The following is a 19,380-nucleotide window of genomic DNA, read 5'->3' on the forward strand; positions in this document are numbered from 1 at the left end:
TCTGTCTTGGTTTGCTCATGACTCCCAGCCCTGTCTCTGCTTTTTTTTGTTTTAGTGCTACGGCTCTGGCAGTGTGACTCTGACAGAAAACAGATTAAAGGTCAGTGCTGCATACAGTCAGCTTACAGGGATGAGACAGAACAGTGATGCGTCCTGCTCTACACACTTTTGCTCTCACCACTGGTTCCATATCGTGGCGCCATAATGGCCGTGGATAAGGCCTTGGTGTGTGTGAGGATCACTCTCCTGCTGCTCTGGTTTGGGGTGTTTCTGCTCCTTTCTGGATCATTCTATGTTGGGCACTCCCAACACCATGGTCCTCCAGAAGTGGTCATACCCTTGAGGATAACACACATTGGCAGAGGCATGAAGCCTCCTGGCTGGCTCTCTTACAGCCTGCGTTTTGGGGGCCAGAGACACATTCTTCACATGAAGGTCAACAAGCTTTTGTTCTCTAAACACCTCCCAGTGTTCACCTACACAAACCAGTATGCTCTCCTGGAGGACAAGCCTTTTATCCAAAATGACTGCTACTATCAGGGTTACGTGGAGGGGGTCCCAGAATCCCTGGTTGCCCTCAGTACATGTTTGATGGGCTTACAAGGAATATTACAGATAAATAATGTTGTTTATGAAATCAAGCCCAAAAGTCTTTCTACCTCATTTGAACATCTGCTGTATCAGATGGAATATGGAGAGACAGAATTTCCACCCAGAAGATGTGGATTAACAGATGAAGAAATAGCACGACAACTGAAGTTTCAAGAAAGTGTTAATTACACTTTGAAGCAAAGTGGGTATGAAGGCTGGTGGACCCACAGGCGTTTCCTTGAACTGGCAGTGGTGGTAGACCACAATCGATATCTTCATCACCAAAGTAATACCTCAAATGTGCAGTATGAAGTATGCCTCGTTGTCAATGAAATAGGGAACTTTTTACAACTACTGGATGTTAATGTGGTTTTGACTGGAATCGAGATCTGGTCTAAAGAAAACCTCCTTCCAACAGAAAACATACGTAATCTCTTGCGAGAATTTTGTCAATGGAAGAAAAAGAGTTTTAATACCCGCTTGCCACATGATATTGCACATGTTTTTGTAAAGGAAAATTTTGGTACCCTACTTGGCTTAGCCTATGTTGGAACCGTATGTCAACAACGTTATAATTGTGGAGTTGATAGTTTTACAGATGATAAATTGTATGATTTTGCATATATTGTGTCACACGAGATTGGTCATAATCTGGGTATGCAACACGATGAAAACACATGTACGTGTGGGGCTAAAGCATGCATAATGTTTCCAAGTAAATCTCTGGCAACTCGATTCAGCAACTGCAGTTATGCTGCATATTGGAACACTGTTGCAAAAATAAAGTGTTTGCACATTTCACCAAATCCAGAGAATATCTTCACACAGACACGCTGTGGGAACAGTGTGGTTGATGAAGGAGAAGAGTGTGACTGTGGTTCCATGTATATGTGTGCAAAAGATCCCTGTTGTCAGCCAGACTGCACTCTGAGACTTGGGGCTACTTGTGCTTTTGGCCTTTGTTGCAAAAATTGTGACTTGATGCCAGCAGGTTACATGTGTAGAAAAGAAGAAAATGAATGTGATCTTCCAGAGTGGTGTAATGGGACATCCTATCAGTGTCCAGAAGATGTGTATATGCAGGATGGGACCCCTTGCACAGGTGGTGGTTACTGCTATGAAAAGAGATGCAATAACCGCAATGAACAGTGTAGAAAAATTTTTGGCAAGGAGGCCAGGAGCACAAACGAGACTTGCTACAGGGAAGTGAATACCCGAGGTGACCGTTTTGGTAACTGTGGTCTCACAACCACTTCATATATACAATGCAGAATCCCAGATATCCTGTGTGGGAGGATTCAGTGTGAGAACGTGAGAGAAATTCCCCTCCTGAGAGATCATTCTACTGTGCATTGGACTCACATCAATGGAGTCGACTGCTGGGGTACAGACTACCATCTTGGGATGACCATACCTGATATTGGTGAAGTGAAAGATGGTACAGAGTGTGGTACAGAACATATCTGCATCGGAAGGAAGTGTATTTTTAGGCCCAGTTTTGAAAGTGGTTGTTCACCTAAGAGCTGCAATATGAACGGAGTCTGTAACAACAGACATCACTGCCACTGCAACTCCGAGTGGGACCCACCCAAATGCCTGGTAAAAGGTAGTGGAGGCAGTGTTGATAGTGGCCCACCCTCTGGCAAAAAGGAAGAAAACATGAAAGGCAAGAGTTACCTGCTGCTATTTTGCTTGAGTCCTTTTTTTGTTTTATTATTTTGTTTGTTGCTTTTGTTGTTTAAGAGACAAAAAAGATCAGCTAAGCAAAAAGGGAAAAGAGCTCAGACTTAACCTCAGTAAGAAGGGCAAAATGTTGAGATGTTACCTAAGGAAAATGTATAAAATGTTCTGATTTCACCTAAGGAAAAAGAGAAAAACGTTCCAACTCCATCTAAAAAGCCAAAATTCGTGATTTCAAAAAAAAATCCAAAACCTATGAAATTTCTCATGTTTTAAGTTTTAGTTTCCTGGTGGTAGACATGTTACAGCATGTGTCACAGATCACTGACAGAAAACCCCAGAGATATTATTCTGGATCATAAACATTACCAATTAAACAATCAGTAAAATATGTTAATTCCTGGAACACTTTTACTTTCCGTTATTTTAAGCAACTTAGTGGTTAATTTTTCTTGAAATTACTCTGTGTTTCCTGAGCAAAGGCACAGCTCATGAAGGTGTGTGTATGTGTGTGTGTGTGCACTTTTAATTTGCTATCTCTCAATTCTAAACATCCTTCCCCTTTGTACTTTGTCACACAGGGAATGGGAACCTACAAATCCCATTTCTTCTTTGCCAGTCCCCTTATTATTTGTTTCTGCTAACAGAAAGAACTAGAGGGAGACTAGATACATGGGAAATATTTTGTCGCTGTTCATGTCAGCGTTGCATCATTAACAGCTCTCACCATGACAAGAAAGTAAACCTCAGTCTGCATATTACTATATATACATACATACACTTTTGTCTTTACATACAATTGTATATTATATATACTCCCTAATGGACATTACTTTTCAGCCTCACAGATACTGGCACAGCTACCAAGCATCTTAACTTTCTTAGTTCTGAGTCCCAGGTCCTTGAGTCTTCTACCAAATCCCTGAGTCCTAGCCTGAGTCCTAGATCCATGGGACCTATTCAAAACCTGTAGGTTTATTAATGCCACCTCTTTCCTGCAAGCCCCAGCCCTAGGAGTAATAGCTACATCTTCATAACTCATGATTATCCTCATAGGGTGGGTTCCTCTCTTGTGACTGAACTCTGACTGATACAGTACTTAACTTGGCATAAAGGAGTCTGACATCAGAAGGTTTGAACTGTTCACACCACTGCCCTTACCATCTCGGGGATGTGATTTAAACTTAGAATTACTTTAAAATCAGAAAAGAGAGAACAATTATATGTGCCACTCAAATCCTTCATAATTTTTACTTATAATATGTATAAAGAATATACTTATAAGTCTATTTAGGATATGCAAGTCATAGCAACCTTCTTTCCTCTGGAAAAAACCTAAACAATACTAATTATATTTTAAGAACCGAGTTTAGGGGCACCAGAGAATTAAGGTAACAATATAGAGTAGAAGAACTAAAATTTCAGGCATCAAAATGAAATTCTGGAAACTGTGAACACCTGCCACCTATTTTTTCCCCTGAGTACTTACTGATGTTGCATTTGATTTAAGCATTAGGTTGGCCCAGTGAAAGGACCTCTGCTGTTAGTTTTTGTTATTCTCTAAGTGGAAAAGAAGAATCTATAGGAAAGGGAAAATCCCACTAGGAAAGGCAAATATTATATAAGGACTGAGGACCAACCACTTAAATATGCCAGTACATAGATTAAAAAACAAAATAATGTAAAAGCAACAATAACTAAAATAAACAGTCAAGGAATAAGCATGAAGATGTAAAATATGACATCAGAAACAAAATGTGGGAGAGGGGAGCAAAAAATATAGATCTTTAGAATGCATTTGAACTTAAAATAACTACCAGCTTAAAACAAGTAGATATAATTATACACCAACATATATGAACCACATGGTAACCACAAATCAAAAACCTGTAACAGATATGCAAAAACTTTCTATTTACAGAAAGGAACACAAGCACAGTACTAAAGAAAATCATCAAACCACAAGGGAAGAAACAAAAAGAAGAAATGAACAGAGAAGAATTACAAAAACAAGTAATAAATGGAAACAAGTACATATCTCTCAATAATTATTTTACTTTACTTTTTATTGAAGTAGAGTTGATTGATTATATTAGTTTCAGTATACGGCATACAGATTCAGTGTTTTTGCAGATTATACTCCATTATAAGTTATTATAATGACTATAATGCCCTATGATATACAAAATATCCTTGTTGCTTATCTATTTTAGACATAGTAGTTTGTATCTCTTAATCCCATACTCCTAATTTGTCCCTCCTCCTTTCCCTCTCCCCTTTGGTAACCACTAGTTTGTTTTGTATAACTGTGAGTCTGTTTCTCTTTTGCATATACATTCACTGGTATTAATTTTTAGATTCCATATATAAGTAATATCACACAGTATTTCTCTTTGTCTGACTTATTTCACTAAGCATAGCATTCTTGAGTCATTCAACATTGTTGCAAATGGCAGAACTTCATTCTTATTTATGGCTGAATAATATTCCATTATACATACATATACCACATCTTCTTTATCCATTTGTCTGTTGATGGACACTTGGATTGTGTCCATGTCTTGTTTACTGTAAATAGTGTTGCTGTGAACATTGGGTGCATGTATCTTTTCAAATTAGTGTTTTCATTTCTTGCAGATATATACCCAGGTATGGAATTGCTGGATCATATGGTAGTTTTACTTCTAGATTTTGGAGAAACCTCCATACTGTTTTCCATAGGGGCTGCGCCAATTTATATCCCCACCAACACTGTCCAAGGGCTCCCTGTTTTCCACACCCTTGCCCACATTTTTTATCTCTGTTCTTTTTTTTTTTAAGTAATCTTATTTTATCTATCTATTTATTTATTGGCTGCGTTGGGTCTTCACTGCTGTGCGTGGGCTCTCTAGCTGTGGCAAGCAGGGGCTACTTTTCGTTGCAGTGCGCAGGCCTCTCATTGCAGTGGCTTCTCTTGTTGCAGAGCACAGGTTCTAGGCATGCGGGCTTCAATAGTTGCAGCATGTGGGCTCAGCAGTTGTGGCTCTCGGGCTCTAGAGCGCAGGATCAGTAGTTGTGGTGCAGGGGCTTAGTTGCTCTGTGGCATGTGGGGTCTTCCTGGACCAGGGCTCGAACCCATGTCCCCTGTGTTGGCAGTCGGATTCTTAACCACTGCACCACCAGGGAAGTCCCAATCTGTGTTCTTATGATTATAGCCATTTTGACAGTTGTGAGGTGATATCTCATTGTGGTTTTGATTTGCATTTCTCTAATAATTAGTGACACTGGGTATCTTTTCATGTGCCTGTTAGCCATCTATATGTCTTCATTGGAAAAATGTCTATTCAGTCCTTTTGACCAGTTTTTAATCGAGTTCTTTGATTTGTTGACTTGTATGTGTTCTTTGTATACATTGGATATTAATCTCTTATCAGATGTATCATTAGAAACTATCTTCTCTCATTTAGTATGTAGCCTTTTCATTTTGTTGATAGGTTCCTTTGCGTGAAAAACTTTAAAGTTTGATGTAGTCCCTTTTTATTTTTTCCCCTCTCCTGAGGAGATATATGCAAGAAAATATTGCTAAGGTGCTCTGGTGCAGAGTGAGCTGGACCAGGGCTTTAGTTCAAATAGGGCAGGGAAGCACAGCAAGGCAATCAAGGGTACCCTTGCAAAAAAAAACAAACAAACAAAGGGTAACCTGGCAGACACTAGGGAAGGAATCTCTCCACCCGGCCTGACAGTAACCCAGCACCCACATACTCCTCAGGAGTTGAGTCCAACTTTCTCAAGCCTATCTGTCCCACTGGTTCTCCACATACCACAGAGCTTGTCTCCTATGTGTAAGACCCCAGTACTGGGAGGCCCAGTCTGTGGCTCAACCTGCTCACAACCTGGGGTGGGGGAAGCGGCGGGTAATTCCCCCATGCAATCTCCCTTTTCCTCTCAGCCCACTGCCAGGGGCACAGATCCTATCCCTATTGCTTTTCCTCCCATCCTACACAATTACATGTATATCTTTTCTACAGCCTTATTTGTACAGTAGTCCTTCAGCCAATTTGCAGTAAGTTTCAGTGAGAATTGTTCCACATGTAGATGTCTTTTTGGTTTATTTGTGGCGGGAGTTGAGCTCCACATCCTTTTACTCCACCATCATTAATTGCTTTAAATGTCAATGGATCAGGTGGCAGAGTAGAAAGACCTCCTCTCATTGGCACACCAAAATTATAACTATTGGCAAAACAACTCTGGATGAAAGAAACCAGAACCTAACAAAAAAAAAAAAAAACTTCTACAATTAAATATATAAAGAAGGAACCACAACAACATATGTAAGAAGGGCAGAGTAGCCGGACAATCAAGTTCCATAGCCCCAGGTGGCCAATCCACAAACAGGAGAATAATTACAATTGCATAGGTTCTCCCCAAGGAGTGAGGGGTCTGAATCCCACATCAGGCTCCCTACCCCAGGCATCCTGTTCCAGGAAGAAAAGCCTCCACAACATTTGGCTTTGAAGGCCAGTAGGGCTCATCTCTGGGAGTGCCTGAGGACTGTGTGAAACAGAGACTCCATTCCTAAATGGTGCACACAGGTCCTCACACACTCTGGGACCCAGGGCAGAAGGAGTAATTTGAAAGGAGCCTGGGTCAAACCTACCTGCTGATCTTGGAGCGTCTCCCAGAGTGTCAGGACAACTGGAGCTCACCCTAGGCACACAGACATGAGTGACATCCATTTTTGGATGGATAGAGCTCATTCTACAATGTGGACACCGGTACTGGTAAGTGCCATTCTGGAATGCCTCCTCTAGATTTATTAACATCAGGACCCAGGCCCACCAAAGCCCAAGAGCCTGTTGGCAACAGTGTTGGGATGCCTCAGGCAAAGCAACTAACTAGGTGGGGACACAACCCCACCCACCAGCAGACAGGCTGCCTAATACCCTCTATCCCACAGATGACCCTGATAAAGATCCTGTCCACTAAAGGGCCCAGGTGTCATCCCCATACACCAGTGTGCAGGCACTAGAACTGGGACACCAAGGGCAATGAAGCCAAACACCCAGGGACTCATCCCCAAACACAAGGGGCCAGGCACCAGCCCCAGAATCCCAGGCCCTGCCCAGCAGCAAGCCTTTCTTATCCTCAGAACCACCTTCACCCACAAGTGGGTGGACACCAACCCCAGGAAACCACAGCCTGGCAGCCTGTAGACCCAGCCTACCCACCAGCAAGCCAGCAACTGCTCTGGGACCTGCAAGGTGTGGGCCCTGCTCACCAGTGAGCCTGCCCTAACCTTGAGACCAGCCTTACCAACAAGCTGCCATACACCAGCCACAGGGCAAAGAAAACCAAAACACTAAATCAAGAAGATACGTACACCCCAATGTTCACAGCAGCCAAAGTAAATGTCCATCAACAGATGAATGCATAAAGAAGATACGGTATATATATACAATGGAATACCACTCTGCCATAAGAATGAAATTGTGCCATTTGGAACAACACGGTTGGACTTGGAGGATATTATGTTTAGTGAAATAAGTCAGACAGACAAAAACAAATACTATGTTATCACTTATATTTAGAATCTAAAAAATACAACAAACCAGTGAATATAACAAAAAAGAAACAGACTGGAAGATACAGAGAACAAACTCATGGTTAAAAGTTGGAGAGAGAAGCAGGGAGGGGCAAGATAGAAGTGGGTGATTAAGAAGTGCAAACTTTTATATATAAAACGAATAATCTAGAAGGATATATTGTACAGCTCAGGGAACATAGCTAATATGTTGTAACAACTATAAATGGAGTATAATCTTTAAAAATTGTGAACCAGTATATTGTACACCTGAAACTTATGTAATACTGTAAATTAACAATAACTCAAAAAAAGTCAATGGACTAAATGCTCCAATCAACAGACACAGAGTAGCTGATTGGATTAAGAAAACCAAGACTTTCAATATGCTGCCTACAAGAGGCTCACTTCAGAGCTAAAGAAACACAGAGACTGAAAGTGAGGGCTTGGAAAAGATATTTTATCCAAACAGAAACAAGAAAGTGTGTGAAGCAATACTCACATCAGAAGAAATAGGCTTAAAAACAAAGCTTATAACAAAAGACAAAGAGAAATTATATAATCATAAAGGGATGAATACCAGAGGGATATTACACTGAATATATACACACCCAATACAGGAGTATCTAAAACAAATCCTAACTGAGATAAATGGAGAAGTCATAATAATACAATAACAGTAGGAGACTTTAACACTCCACTAACATCAATGGACAGATCATCCAAACATAAAATCAGTAAGAAAACACTGGCCTTATATGACACAATAGATCAGTTGGACTTAATTGATATATACAGAACATTCCTTCTGCAAGCAACAGAAGTAAATGAAACAGAGACTTAAAAAAACAATATAAAGGGATCAGTGAAACTAAAAGCTGGTTCTTTGAAAAGATAAACAAAATTAATAAACCTCTGCCAGAGTCATCAAGAAAAAAAGGGAGAGGGACAAATCAATAAAATCAGAAATGAAAAAGAATTTACAATCAACACCACAGAAATACGGAAGATTATAAGAGTCTACTATGAACAACTATACGCCCCCAAAAAATACACAACCAGAAGAAAATTGACAAATTCCTAGAAAGGTATAACCTCCCAAGACTGAACCATTAAGAAATAGAAAATATGAACAGACCAATTACCAATAATGAAACTGAATCAGTAATTTAAAAACTCCCAACAAACCAAAGTGCAGGACCAGTTGCCTTCACATGTGAATTCTACCAAACATTTACAGAACAGTTAACATTTATACTTCTAAAACTATTCCAAAAAATTGCAGAGGAAGGAACACTTCCAAACTCATTCTATGAGGCCAGTATCACCCTGACACCAAAACCAAAGATATAACAAAAAAAAGAAAAATATAGGCCAACATCACTGATGATCATAGAAGCAAAAATCCTCAACAAAATATTAGCAAACCGGATCCAACAATACATTAAAAGGATCATACACTATGATCAAGTGGGATTTATCCCAGGGTTGCAAGAATTTTTCAATATCTACAAATCGACTGATATGAGCACCACATTAACAAAATGAAGAATAAAAACTATGTGATCATCATAATAGATGCAGAAAATGCTTCTGATAAAATTCAACATCCTCTTATGATTAAAAAAAACTTTCCAGAAACTGGACATAGAGGGAACATACCTCAAAATAATATAGGCCATATATGACAAAAACGCAGCTAACACATTCAACAGTGAAAAGCTGAAAGCATTTCTTCTAAGATCAGGAATAAGACAAGGATGCTTGCTTGCTTGCTTGCTTGCTTGCTTATTGATTGACTGATTGATTGATTGATTGCTGTGTTGGGTCTTCATTGTTGCGCACGGGCTTTCTCTAGTTGCGGCGAGAGGGGGCTACTGTTCCTTGCAGTGTGCAGGCTTCTCACTGCAGTGGCTTCTACTGTTGTGGAGCACAGGCTCTAGGAACGTGGGCTTCCGCAGTCGTGGCTCGTGGACCCTAGGGCACAGGTTCAATAGCTGTGGTGCATGGGCTTAGCTGCTCCACAGCATGTGGGATCTTCCCAGACCAAAGATCAAACCCATGTCTCCTGCACCGACAGAGGAATTTTTAACCACTGCGCCACCAGGGAAGTCCCAAGATGCCCACTCTTGCCACTTTTTATTCAACATAGCTTTAGAAGTCCTAGCCACAGCAATCAGAGAAGAAAAAGAAATAAAAGAAATCCAAATTGGAAAGGAAGCAGTAACTGTCACAGTTTGCAGATGTCATGATATTGTACATAGAAAATTCTAAAGACACCACCAGAAAACTACTAGAGCTTGTCAATGAATCTGGTAAAGTTTCAGGATACAAAAATAATGTACAGAAATCTGCTGCATTATTACACACTAACAATAAACTGTAAGAAAGAGAAATCAAGGAAACAATCCCATTTACCATCACATCAAAAAGAAAAAAATACATAGGAATAAACATACTTGAGCTCCCATATGCTCCAGCAATCCCACTCCTGGACATATATCTGGAAAAGACTAAAACATTAATTCAAATAGATATATGCACCCCCAACGTTCATAGCAGCATTATTTACAACAGCCTAAAACCTGTACTTGGATAACTATAAGACACTGATGAAAGAAATGGAAGCCAATACAAACAGATGGAAAGATATATGGTGTCCCTGGACTGAAAGAATAGTACTGAATAGTATTGTTAAAATGACCATACACCCCAAGGCAATCTACAGAGTCAATGCAATCCATATCAAAATACCAATGGTATTTTCACAGAACTTAGACAAATTTCAAAATTTGTAAGGAAACACAGAAGACCTCGATTAGCCTAACAATCTTTAGAAAGAAACTCAGAGCTGGAGGAATAACAACGCTAAGACTTCAGACTAGACTATGAAGCTACAGTAATCAAAACTGTATGGTACTGGCACAAAAAAAAACAGACACTGGAACAAAATAGAGGGTCCAGAAATAAATCCATGTACTTATGGACAATTAATCTATGACAAAGGATACAAGAATATACAATGGAGAAAAGACAGTCTCTTTAATAAGTGGTGTGAAGGCTTCCCTGGTGGCGCAGTGGTTGAGAATCTGCCTGCCAATGCAAGGGACAAGGGTTCGAGCCCTGGTCTGGGAAGATCCCACATGCCGCGGAGCAGCTGGGCCCGTGAGCCACAACTACTGAGCCTGCGCGTCTGGAGCCTGTGCTCCGCAACAAGAGAGACCGCGACAGTGAGAGGCCCGCGCACCGTGATGAAGAGTGGCCCCCACTTGCCGCAACTAGAGAAAGCCCTCGCACAGAAACGAAGACCCAATACAGCCAATAAATAAATAAATAAATAAATAAATAAATAAAAATCAACCCTATTAAAAAAATAAAAAAAATAAAAAAAATAAAAAAAATAAAAAAAAATAAGTGGTGTGAGAAAAACTGAACAGCTACATGTAAAAGAATGAAATGAGAATATTCTCTAACATCACATAAAAAATAAACTCAAAATGGATTAAAGACCTAAACATATGACTGGATACCATAAAACTCCTAGAGGAAAACAGGCAGAACACTCTTTTTGACATAAATCGTAGCAATATTTTTTTTTTGGATCTGTCTCCTAAAGCAAAGGAAATAAAAGCAAAAATAAACAAATGGGACTTAATTGAATTTAAAAGCTTTTGCAAAGCAAATGAATCCACTGACAAAATGAAAAGACAATCTACAGAATGGGAGAAAATATTTTCAAATGATATGACTGATAAGGGAGTAATATCCAAAATATAGAAACAATTCATACAACTGATCAGCAAAAAAAAAAAAAAAAAAACCAAACAACCCAATTAAAAAATGTGAAGAACTGAATAGATATCTTTTCAAACAGAACACTGTGACAGCCAACAGGCACATGAAAAGGTGTTCAACATCACTAATCATTAGGGAAATGCAAATCAAAACCGCAATATGATATCACCACACACATGTCAGAATGACTATTATTAAAAAGAATACAAATAATAAGTCATTGGTCAGGATGTGGAGAAAAGAGAACCCTCGTACACTGTCGGTGAGAATGTAAATTGGTGCAGCCACTGTGGAAAACAGTATGGAGACTTCTCAAAAAACTAACAAGGGCATTAAGAGGTACAAACTATCATGTATAAAACAAGCTACAAGTATACAATGTACAACACAGGGAATACAGCCATTATTTTATAATAACTAAAAATGGATTATAACCTTTAAAAGTTGTGAATCACTATATTGTATACCTGTAACTTATATAATATTATATATCAACTATATCTCAAAAAATAAGTAAATAAAATTAAAAAGTAAATAAAATTAAAAAGTTTAAATGAATCTTCAAATATTTGTAAGAGTGGTAAAATATTTTTCTCCCAACTGGCTTGTTTTCATCACAAAAAAGATCACATTATGTGTTTCAAGCATGCAAATCTCAATCAATTTAGATAAGCAAGATAAACCAGAATTAAATGTCTCCATATAATTGTGAATTTATTCCGAGTGTAGTAGATTTCTATTACTGAATTTTTAAAGAAAAAGAAAAAAAGAGAACACACAACCCTCTGATAGTGTGAAACAAATGACAAAACATTAAGAAAATTCTCATTATTAACATGCACATTAATTCTTGTTTGTCTTAAAAGGTGAATAACAAATGTACCCATACAGTGGGCTCTATATGAAGCCCTTCATATAAATTTTTTCATTTAACTTTCACTATAGCCTCATGGGAAGGTAATTGTTTTCACCTTCTGCATGTAAGGAACCTAAGGTCTAAAGAGGTTTTACTCCTTCCTTAAAGTCATGCATTTACTAGGTGGGAGCTCTGATATAGCTGATTCCAAAGCCTAAGCATTTATTCATCACCTACTACTTTTCTAAATAAAGGACTGTAGCACTGGCCTCAAAATGCTAGGCTAAAAAAAAGTAAACCTAAGGGAAATTAGGGGGCAGGAAATAATAAAAAGAAGCAAATATTAATGAAATGGAGGCTAAATAAACAGAATAGAAACGATCAACTGGATGGAAATATATTAATTTAAAAAAAAGCACAACAGGCCAACTTCCAGAAATATAGATGAAAAAGAAATAAAACCACCAGTAAAAATATGTCATGAAAAATTGTAATATGTATATATAGTGTAGCATATATTTACAGCATTATAAATAAATGCTATGAACAAATTACTTAGATGGAATGTGTCACTTTAAGTAAAAATATAAATGAATAATATCAATTTGTAAAAGATAAAAATCTGATTGACAAAATGAAATTAATAATAGATGTATTATTTTCCCTATATTTTACCCAAAGAGTACATATACTCAGTTTACTTTTCTCCCCAATAGTAAACTGTTGAGCGTTGAACCTTAAGGAACAGATCATAATTATTAACATGCAGAAATTATTTTATAGGAAAAAACTAAAGGAAAAGGTATTCAACTAATATTATGGGTCTAGTAAAAATCTGGACAAGAACCAATACCAGAAAGAAAGACTGATTTCGCAGAGATTGATACAAAAATCATAAATAACAAGTATAACAAATAGAGCAAAAATGAGGAAATAACATTTTAAGCAGGGGGAAATAACATTTTCATAAAGTATGGTTCATTTTTAAAAGGCATGGGTAATTTAATACCAGAAAATATAATTTCTTACTGGACTAAAGGAAATAAAACATATGCTCATTCCAATACATGCAAAAAAATAATTAAATAACTTTTAAGCTCTATTGACAATGAAAAGAATTTCTTAGCCAAGTAGGAATAAAAGGAAACTTTCCTAACCTGATAATAAATATTGTTGAGAAACGTAAAACTGAACACTTTAAAATGAATTTTTCAGAGTTCACAGTGAAATTGGGAATAAAGCAATGTTGTTCTTTATCACCACTTAATATTAACTTTTTGTTTGAGGACCCAGACAAATTACATTGAGAAGTAAAAACTATGGAACTGGAAAACAAATATAAAAACTGCCATTAAATGTAGCTTACATGAATTTCTACATATAAAATTCTAATATACAAATTCTAAAAGCTAAGAAGAAAATTTAGAAAATATAAAATATTATAAATAATAAAGGATTCTTACAAATCAATATAAATGACAACCATAAATTGGTTTGTCATATATATTAAAAATCAATGAGTAGAGAAACAAGAACTCACGTTAGAGAGAAAGGTAAATGCTTATAACCACTTTGGAAAAGTATTTGGCAATATCTCAAAGCTGGACATATGCATATAAGCCATATATGCTAGTAATTCCAATCCTAGCTATATATCCATCCAAAATGTGTATTTATATTCTCCAAAAACATGCACGTGACTGTTCATGGCAACACTATCCATTACAGCCAAAAACAGTAAAAACTCAAATATGATCTATACAGATCTTCCTCAACTTACAATGGAGTTATGTCCTGATATACCTGTTGGAAGTTGAAAATATCGTAAGCCCAAAGTGCATTTGATACACCTAACCAAATGAACATTATAGCTTAGCCTAGCCTACCTTAAAACGTGCTCAGAACACTCACAGTAGCCTATAGTCAATCAAAATCATGTAACACAAAGCTTATTTTATAATAAAGTACTGACTATCTCATGTAATTTATTGAATGCAGTGCTGAAAGTGAAAAACAGAATGGCTGTCTGCGTACAGAATGGTGTAAGTGTATTGGTGCCTACCCTCATGATCACACACATGGCTGACTGGGAGCTGCAGCTCGTTGCCACAACATGAGAGAATATCTTACCATGTATCACTAGCCTGGGAAAAGATCAAAATTCAAAGTGCAGTTTCTACTGAATGTGTATTGCTCTCCCACCATTGTAAAGCTAAAAAACTGTTAGATTGAACCAATGGAAGTCCAGGACACATGCACCCCAACGTTCACAGCAACACTATTTACAACAGCCAGGACATGGAAGCAACCTAAATGTCCATCGACAGATGAATGGATAAAGAAGATGTGGTACATATATACACAATGGAAAACTACTCAGCTATAAAAAAGAATGAAATAATGCCATCTGCAGCTACAGGGATGGAACTAGAGATTACCATACTAAGTGAAGTCAGAAAGTGAACGACAAATACCGTATGATATCACTTACATGTGGAATCTAAAATATGACACAAATGAACTTATTGCAGCTACAAACTCTATATATTAAATAGACAAGGTCCTACTGTATAGCTCAATATATATATCCAATATCCTGTAATAATCCATAATGAAAAAAAATTTTTTAACGTATGTATAACTGATTCACTTTGCTGTACACCAGAAACTAACACAACATTGTAAATCAAATATACTTCAATTAAAAAAAAAAAGTCAGGGACCGTATGTATAACAAATGATGTTAGAGTAGTTAATGTCCATACAGAAAAACAAAATATAAGAAAATTAGAATTCCATCTAAGCCATACATAAAATTAATTCCTGGTAGGTTAAAGACTTAAATTTGAGAGAGAAAAAAAGACTAAATCTTGGGGTTTTTTTTTTTTTTTTAAAGTGGGGGGGGGGCAGAATATCTGATCGGTCTTGGAGAATGGAAGCATTTCTTGAAAAAGATAAAGTAAAAACTATAGATGTATAAATTAGACTACATTAAATTAATGCATGTTCAACTAAAGACACTCTAAAATTAAAAGTTACTCACGTGGGAAGCAGCCACATAGCACAGGGACATCAGCTCGGTGCTTTGTGACCACCTAGAGGGGTGGGATACGTAGGGTGGGAGGGAGACCAAGAAGGAGGGGATATGGGGATATATGTATACGTATAGCTGATTCACTTTGTTATACAGCAGCAACTAACACACCAGTGTAAAGCAATTATACTCCAATAAAGAAGTTTAAAAAAAAAAAAGCTTAGTCACAAAGTAGAACAAAATGTTTGCAAGAATTATGTTATTATTGAGACTATAAAAAGCATTCACATACATCAATAAAAAAGACACACAATCTAACAGAAAATCATCTCCAAGTTTTGGACAGAAATATGCAGAAAGAAAATTCTCATACACTGTTGCTGAAAGTTTGAACTGACACAACTATTTTGTAGAGTTATTTAGGAATAGCTACCAAAAGTAATGGTTTGCATTCACTTTGATCTGGCCATTTAAAGTATGTATAGTACATCAGATAAATTGTTGCACATGTGCATATAAAAAAAGAGTATTTATTATAGAATGTTTTAAAAAATTGGAAACGTTTTAATTGTCCATTACCTGGAAGGGAATATACACATTTTGAATACTTATATAATGCAACTTTGGTAATAAATTAGAGGTGCATGTAGCAGTAACGCTAAATGTCTGAAATTACAGCATTGTATGAAAACGCAAGTTGCCAATAATTTGTACAGTATTCTGTCATCTATACACAATTTGAAATACACAAGTCTATACTGTTTCTAAATACATACCAGTGTACCACGGAATAATATGACTCCAAGTCACTATCAAATTCTTAATATTAGTTACTTCTGAAAAGGCAGAACACAGTGTGATGCAGTGAAGTAAGGGAGTGTCAGGGTATAGTACTCTGGAAATTCAGCCATCTCTAACTTATGTTTGTGTTTAAAAACGTGAAGCAATGTGGTAAAATGTAGAAACTTCATGGAAATATAGGAGATGCATGTTTTATATACAATCTACATTTTCCGATAAATTAAAATGAATTCATCACTTTTTAAAGAAAGTATTCTACTGAGATTTCAAGTAATTATTTGACTCGGGTCAGAAGAAACATAAAATTGTGTTACTGAAAACAACTACAAAACAAGTAATTATAATTTGGGGTGATATCAGAACAATTTATTTGCATCAGTCCAGCTTCAGTTGTGAAATAGAAAAACTTCTCTACTACATTAAAAGGGAATATTTAATACTAGGAATTGGTTGATTACAAAATTCACAGGAAGGGCTAGAGAAAGAGAGTCTAAGCTTGAGTCTAAAGTGACTCACGGACCATAACCATGAAGCTGGGTGTAATAGGCAAGGCCCTCCTGAGAAACAGAACCAAGAGGAGATACAAATATGAGTGAACCAGAAAAGAAATAAACATACTCTAGAGCTAGAGACAATAACAAATGGAATACCTAAACTTTTCATTTTTTTGAGGTAGGCCTACCTTCGCAGTGGACGCGAAACAGCCGCTCTCCTCAGAACTCAGCCCGCGGTTTCCCACCGGAAGTTACACTTCCCGCTCTCAGGTTCTCGCGCTCTTTGACGGCAGAGCTCGCGGAATTGGTTTGCGTGAGTATGGAGAGCGAAGAGTCCCAAAATCTGCAGTCCGCAAACTGGAAAACCGAAAGAAGAGACGGCGGGAGAGCCCTTGGCTGGGGTAACTTCTGGTTGGGAACTCAGCCTGCTTGAGAACAGAGAAAAGCTGGTGTTTCAGTTCCACGACGAAGGTAGGACAGCCTCAAAAATAAAATCAATATCCGGGTCACTCATAATCTCACCTTGATAACCTGCGTTCTCAGTACCAGATTATAAAGTTCACCACCGCCAACTCGCCGTATCTCAAAGTAGGAGAGAAGAGAAAGGAGGAAAAAAGGAGAATGCTGCTTAATTTATAATATATACAAGGATACCTAACACGGGGAGATATGTATGTGTATTAGGCTGAAAGAAATTCCTTCCGTTTCCATTTCTTGTTCTGCGTTCTCCTTGCCCTCAGCCTACGTCTCTTGGCTGGGACCTCTACGTCATGGGGTGACTCTCTCAGAATTTTTTAAAAAGCCAGTTTTTGTCTGATGAAACAGTAGAATTTATGAATTTTACTGCATATTTATTCTTGAGTACACATCTTTTTATTATTTGGGGTGATAAAATGGGAAGATCATGTAAAGCATTTCTGCTGAACACTGAGGTATGATGGTTATCTTAAACAAACAAACAAAGCACTCGTGTGATTGAATTGCAAGCTGAACTAGCTACTTTTTACAGAATTCAGTTTTTACTCGGAAGAACAACAGACAAACAATGGTTTATTCAGTCCCAGTTATGTGGCGGGTATTTTCTTTTTAAAATGAACAAAGCCTATCACTTCAATGACAGCAACTGACAGTAATTTTTGCTAATGATAACGTTTGAGCTTTCAAATAAATATTAAAAGTTTGGAAAATTTGGAACCACCACATCTTCTAACACAATGGCTTCCCTGATGAGATTAGTTGTGAAATTAAAAAATGATTTTTTTCTCATTTTATTGAAATGTATCAAATGTGGAAGTTCATTACTTAGTGGAATATTTTCCAAAGTGGTAAAATATCCATCCAAAATGTAAGATATGCCAATAAATTTTAATGTAACAGGATAAAATGGTTATTGATATGCTTTCAGCTTCATTGACTGCAACTAACATTTAAGAAACTACCACTCATTGAGTTTTGAAATAGTACTGGAGAAAAATATCTTTAATTATCCAAAAATATTAAGATACTCCTCTCTTTTCCAAATGCATATTTCTGTGAGGCTAGATTTTGTTCATATACTTTAACCAATAAATCATATGGCAATAAATTAAATTCAACAGCAGATGCAAGAATCCATCCAGTGTCTCTTCTATTAAGCCAGACAATTAAAAATGTTACTTTTCTCATTTCATTTTTGCTTTGGAAAATATAATTGTTCTTCATGAAGTATATTAACATGTAATGGGTTTATTATTGTCATTTTAAATTAGCTAATACATATTTTTAATTCCTTAGTTTTAATTTTATTACAGTAAATATCAATATATATGTAGCCCAGTGTTCTCAAATACATTAATTTTATATTATTTTTCAATATAACCTAAGAAATCTATCAGTAAGGATTAAATTCAGCTATTATAATTAATAGAGAGCTGAAAACAGTGGCTAAAACAAGATATAAGTTAAATTTCTCTTTCATGAAATATTGGGGATGTAAGCAATAGAGAGTTAGTATAAAGGACCCCACAGTAGTTTTTAAGACTGGCGTGCCAGGTCAAGCTTATGGTATAGAACTTACTATCATTATGATCCGATATGGAGTTCCAGCTATTAATTTCTATTCCAAGCATCACCTTGAAAAAACGGGGAGAAAAACAGCGAACACTCATACCAGCTACCTTTTAAGAAAGTCAACCAAAAGCTATCACAGGTCACTTCCTCTTCAGTTTCATTGCCGGGATCTAGTTACATGGCCAGCCATAGGTGACTGCTTGGAGGCTGGAGAACGTAGAGTTCATTCTGGAAAGCCGTATGTATACAACCTAGACATTCTGGGGATTAGTAATTTGAAAAGGATTCAAATTGCAGGTTAAAACCCTGTTCTTTCCCTGATTTGCTACATGACCTTTTTCCTATTACTTAAACTTTCTGAAGCCCCTCCCCTCAGGTCCTCCTCTCAGGCCCTCCTCTCAGGCTCTCCTCTCAGGCTAATAATAGTACCTACCTACTGGTATTATCAGTATGATAATACTTGTAAACAGCTTGGAAAATTGTATAGCACGTTATATTCACTATTCAAGTATTGTTATAC

The 19,380-nt window shown here is 37.2% G+C and overlaps 1 protein-coding gene across 1 annotated transcript; it reads left to right on the top strand.

Moving 5' to 3' along the window:
* The first annotated feature begins 204 nt into the window (after positions 1–204).
* On the top strand, positions 205–17,216 carry LOC118896932 (disintegrin and metalloproteinase domain-containing protein 20-like). The gene is made up of 2 exons (XM_036855582.1): positions 205–2,257; positions 16,990–17,216. The coding sequence occupies exons 1-2, from the start codon at positions 205–207 to the stop codon at positions 17,214–17,216; spliced, it is 2,280 nt and encodes a 759-aa protein (XP_036711477.1).
* Positions 17,217–19,380: the final 2,164 nt, after the last annotated feature.

The sequence above is a fragment of the Balaenoptera musculus genome, chromosome 6 (assembly GCF_009873245.2).
Source record: "Balaenoptera musculus isolate JJ_BM4_2016_0621 chromosome 6, mBalMus1.pri.v3, whole genome shotgun sequence".
Classification (NCBI taxonomy): Eukaryota; Metazoa; Chordata; class Mammalia; order Artiodactyla; family Balaenopteridae; genus Balaenoptera; species Balaenoptera musculus.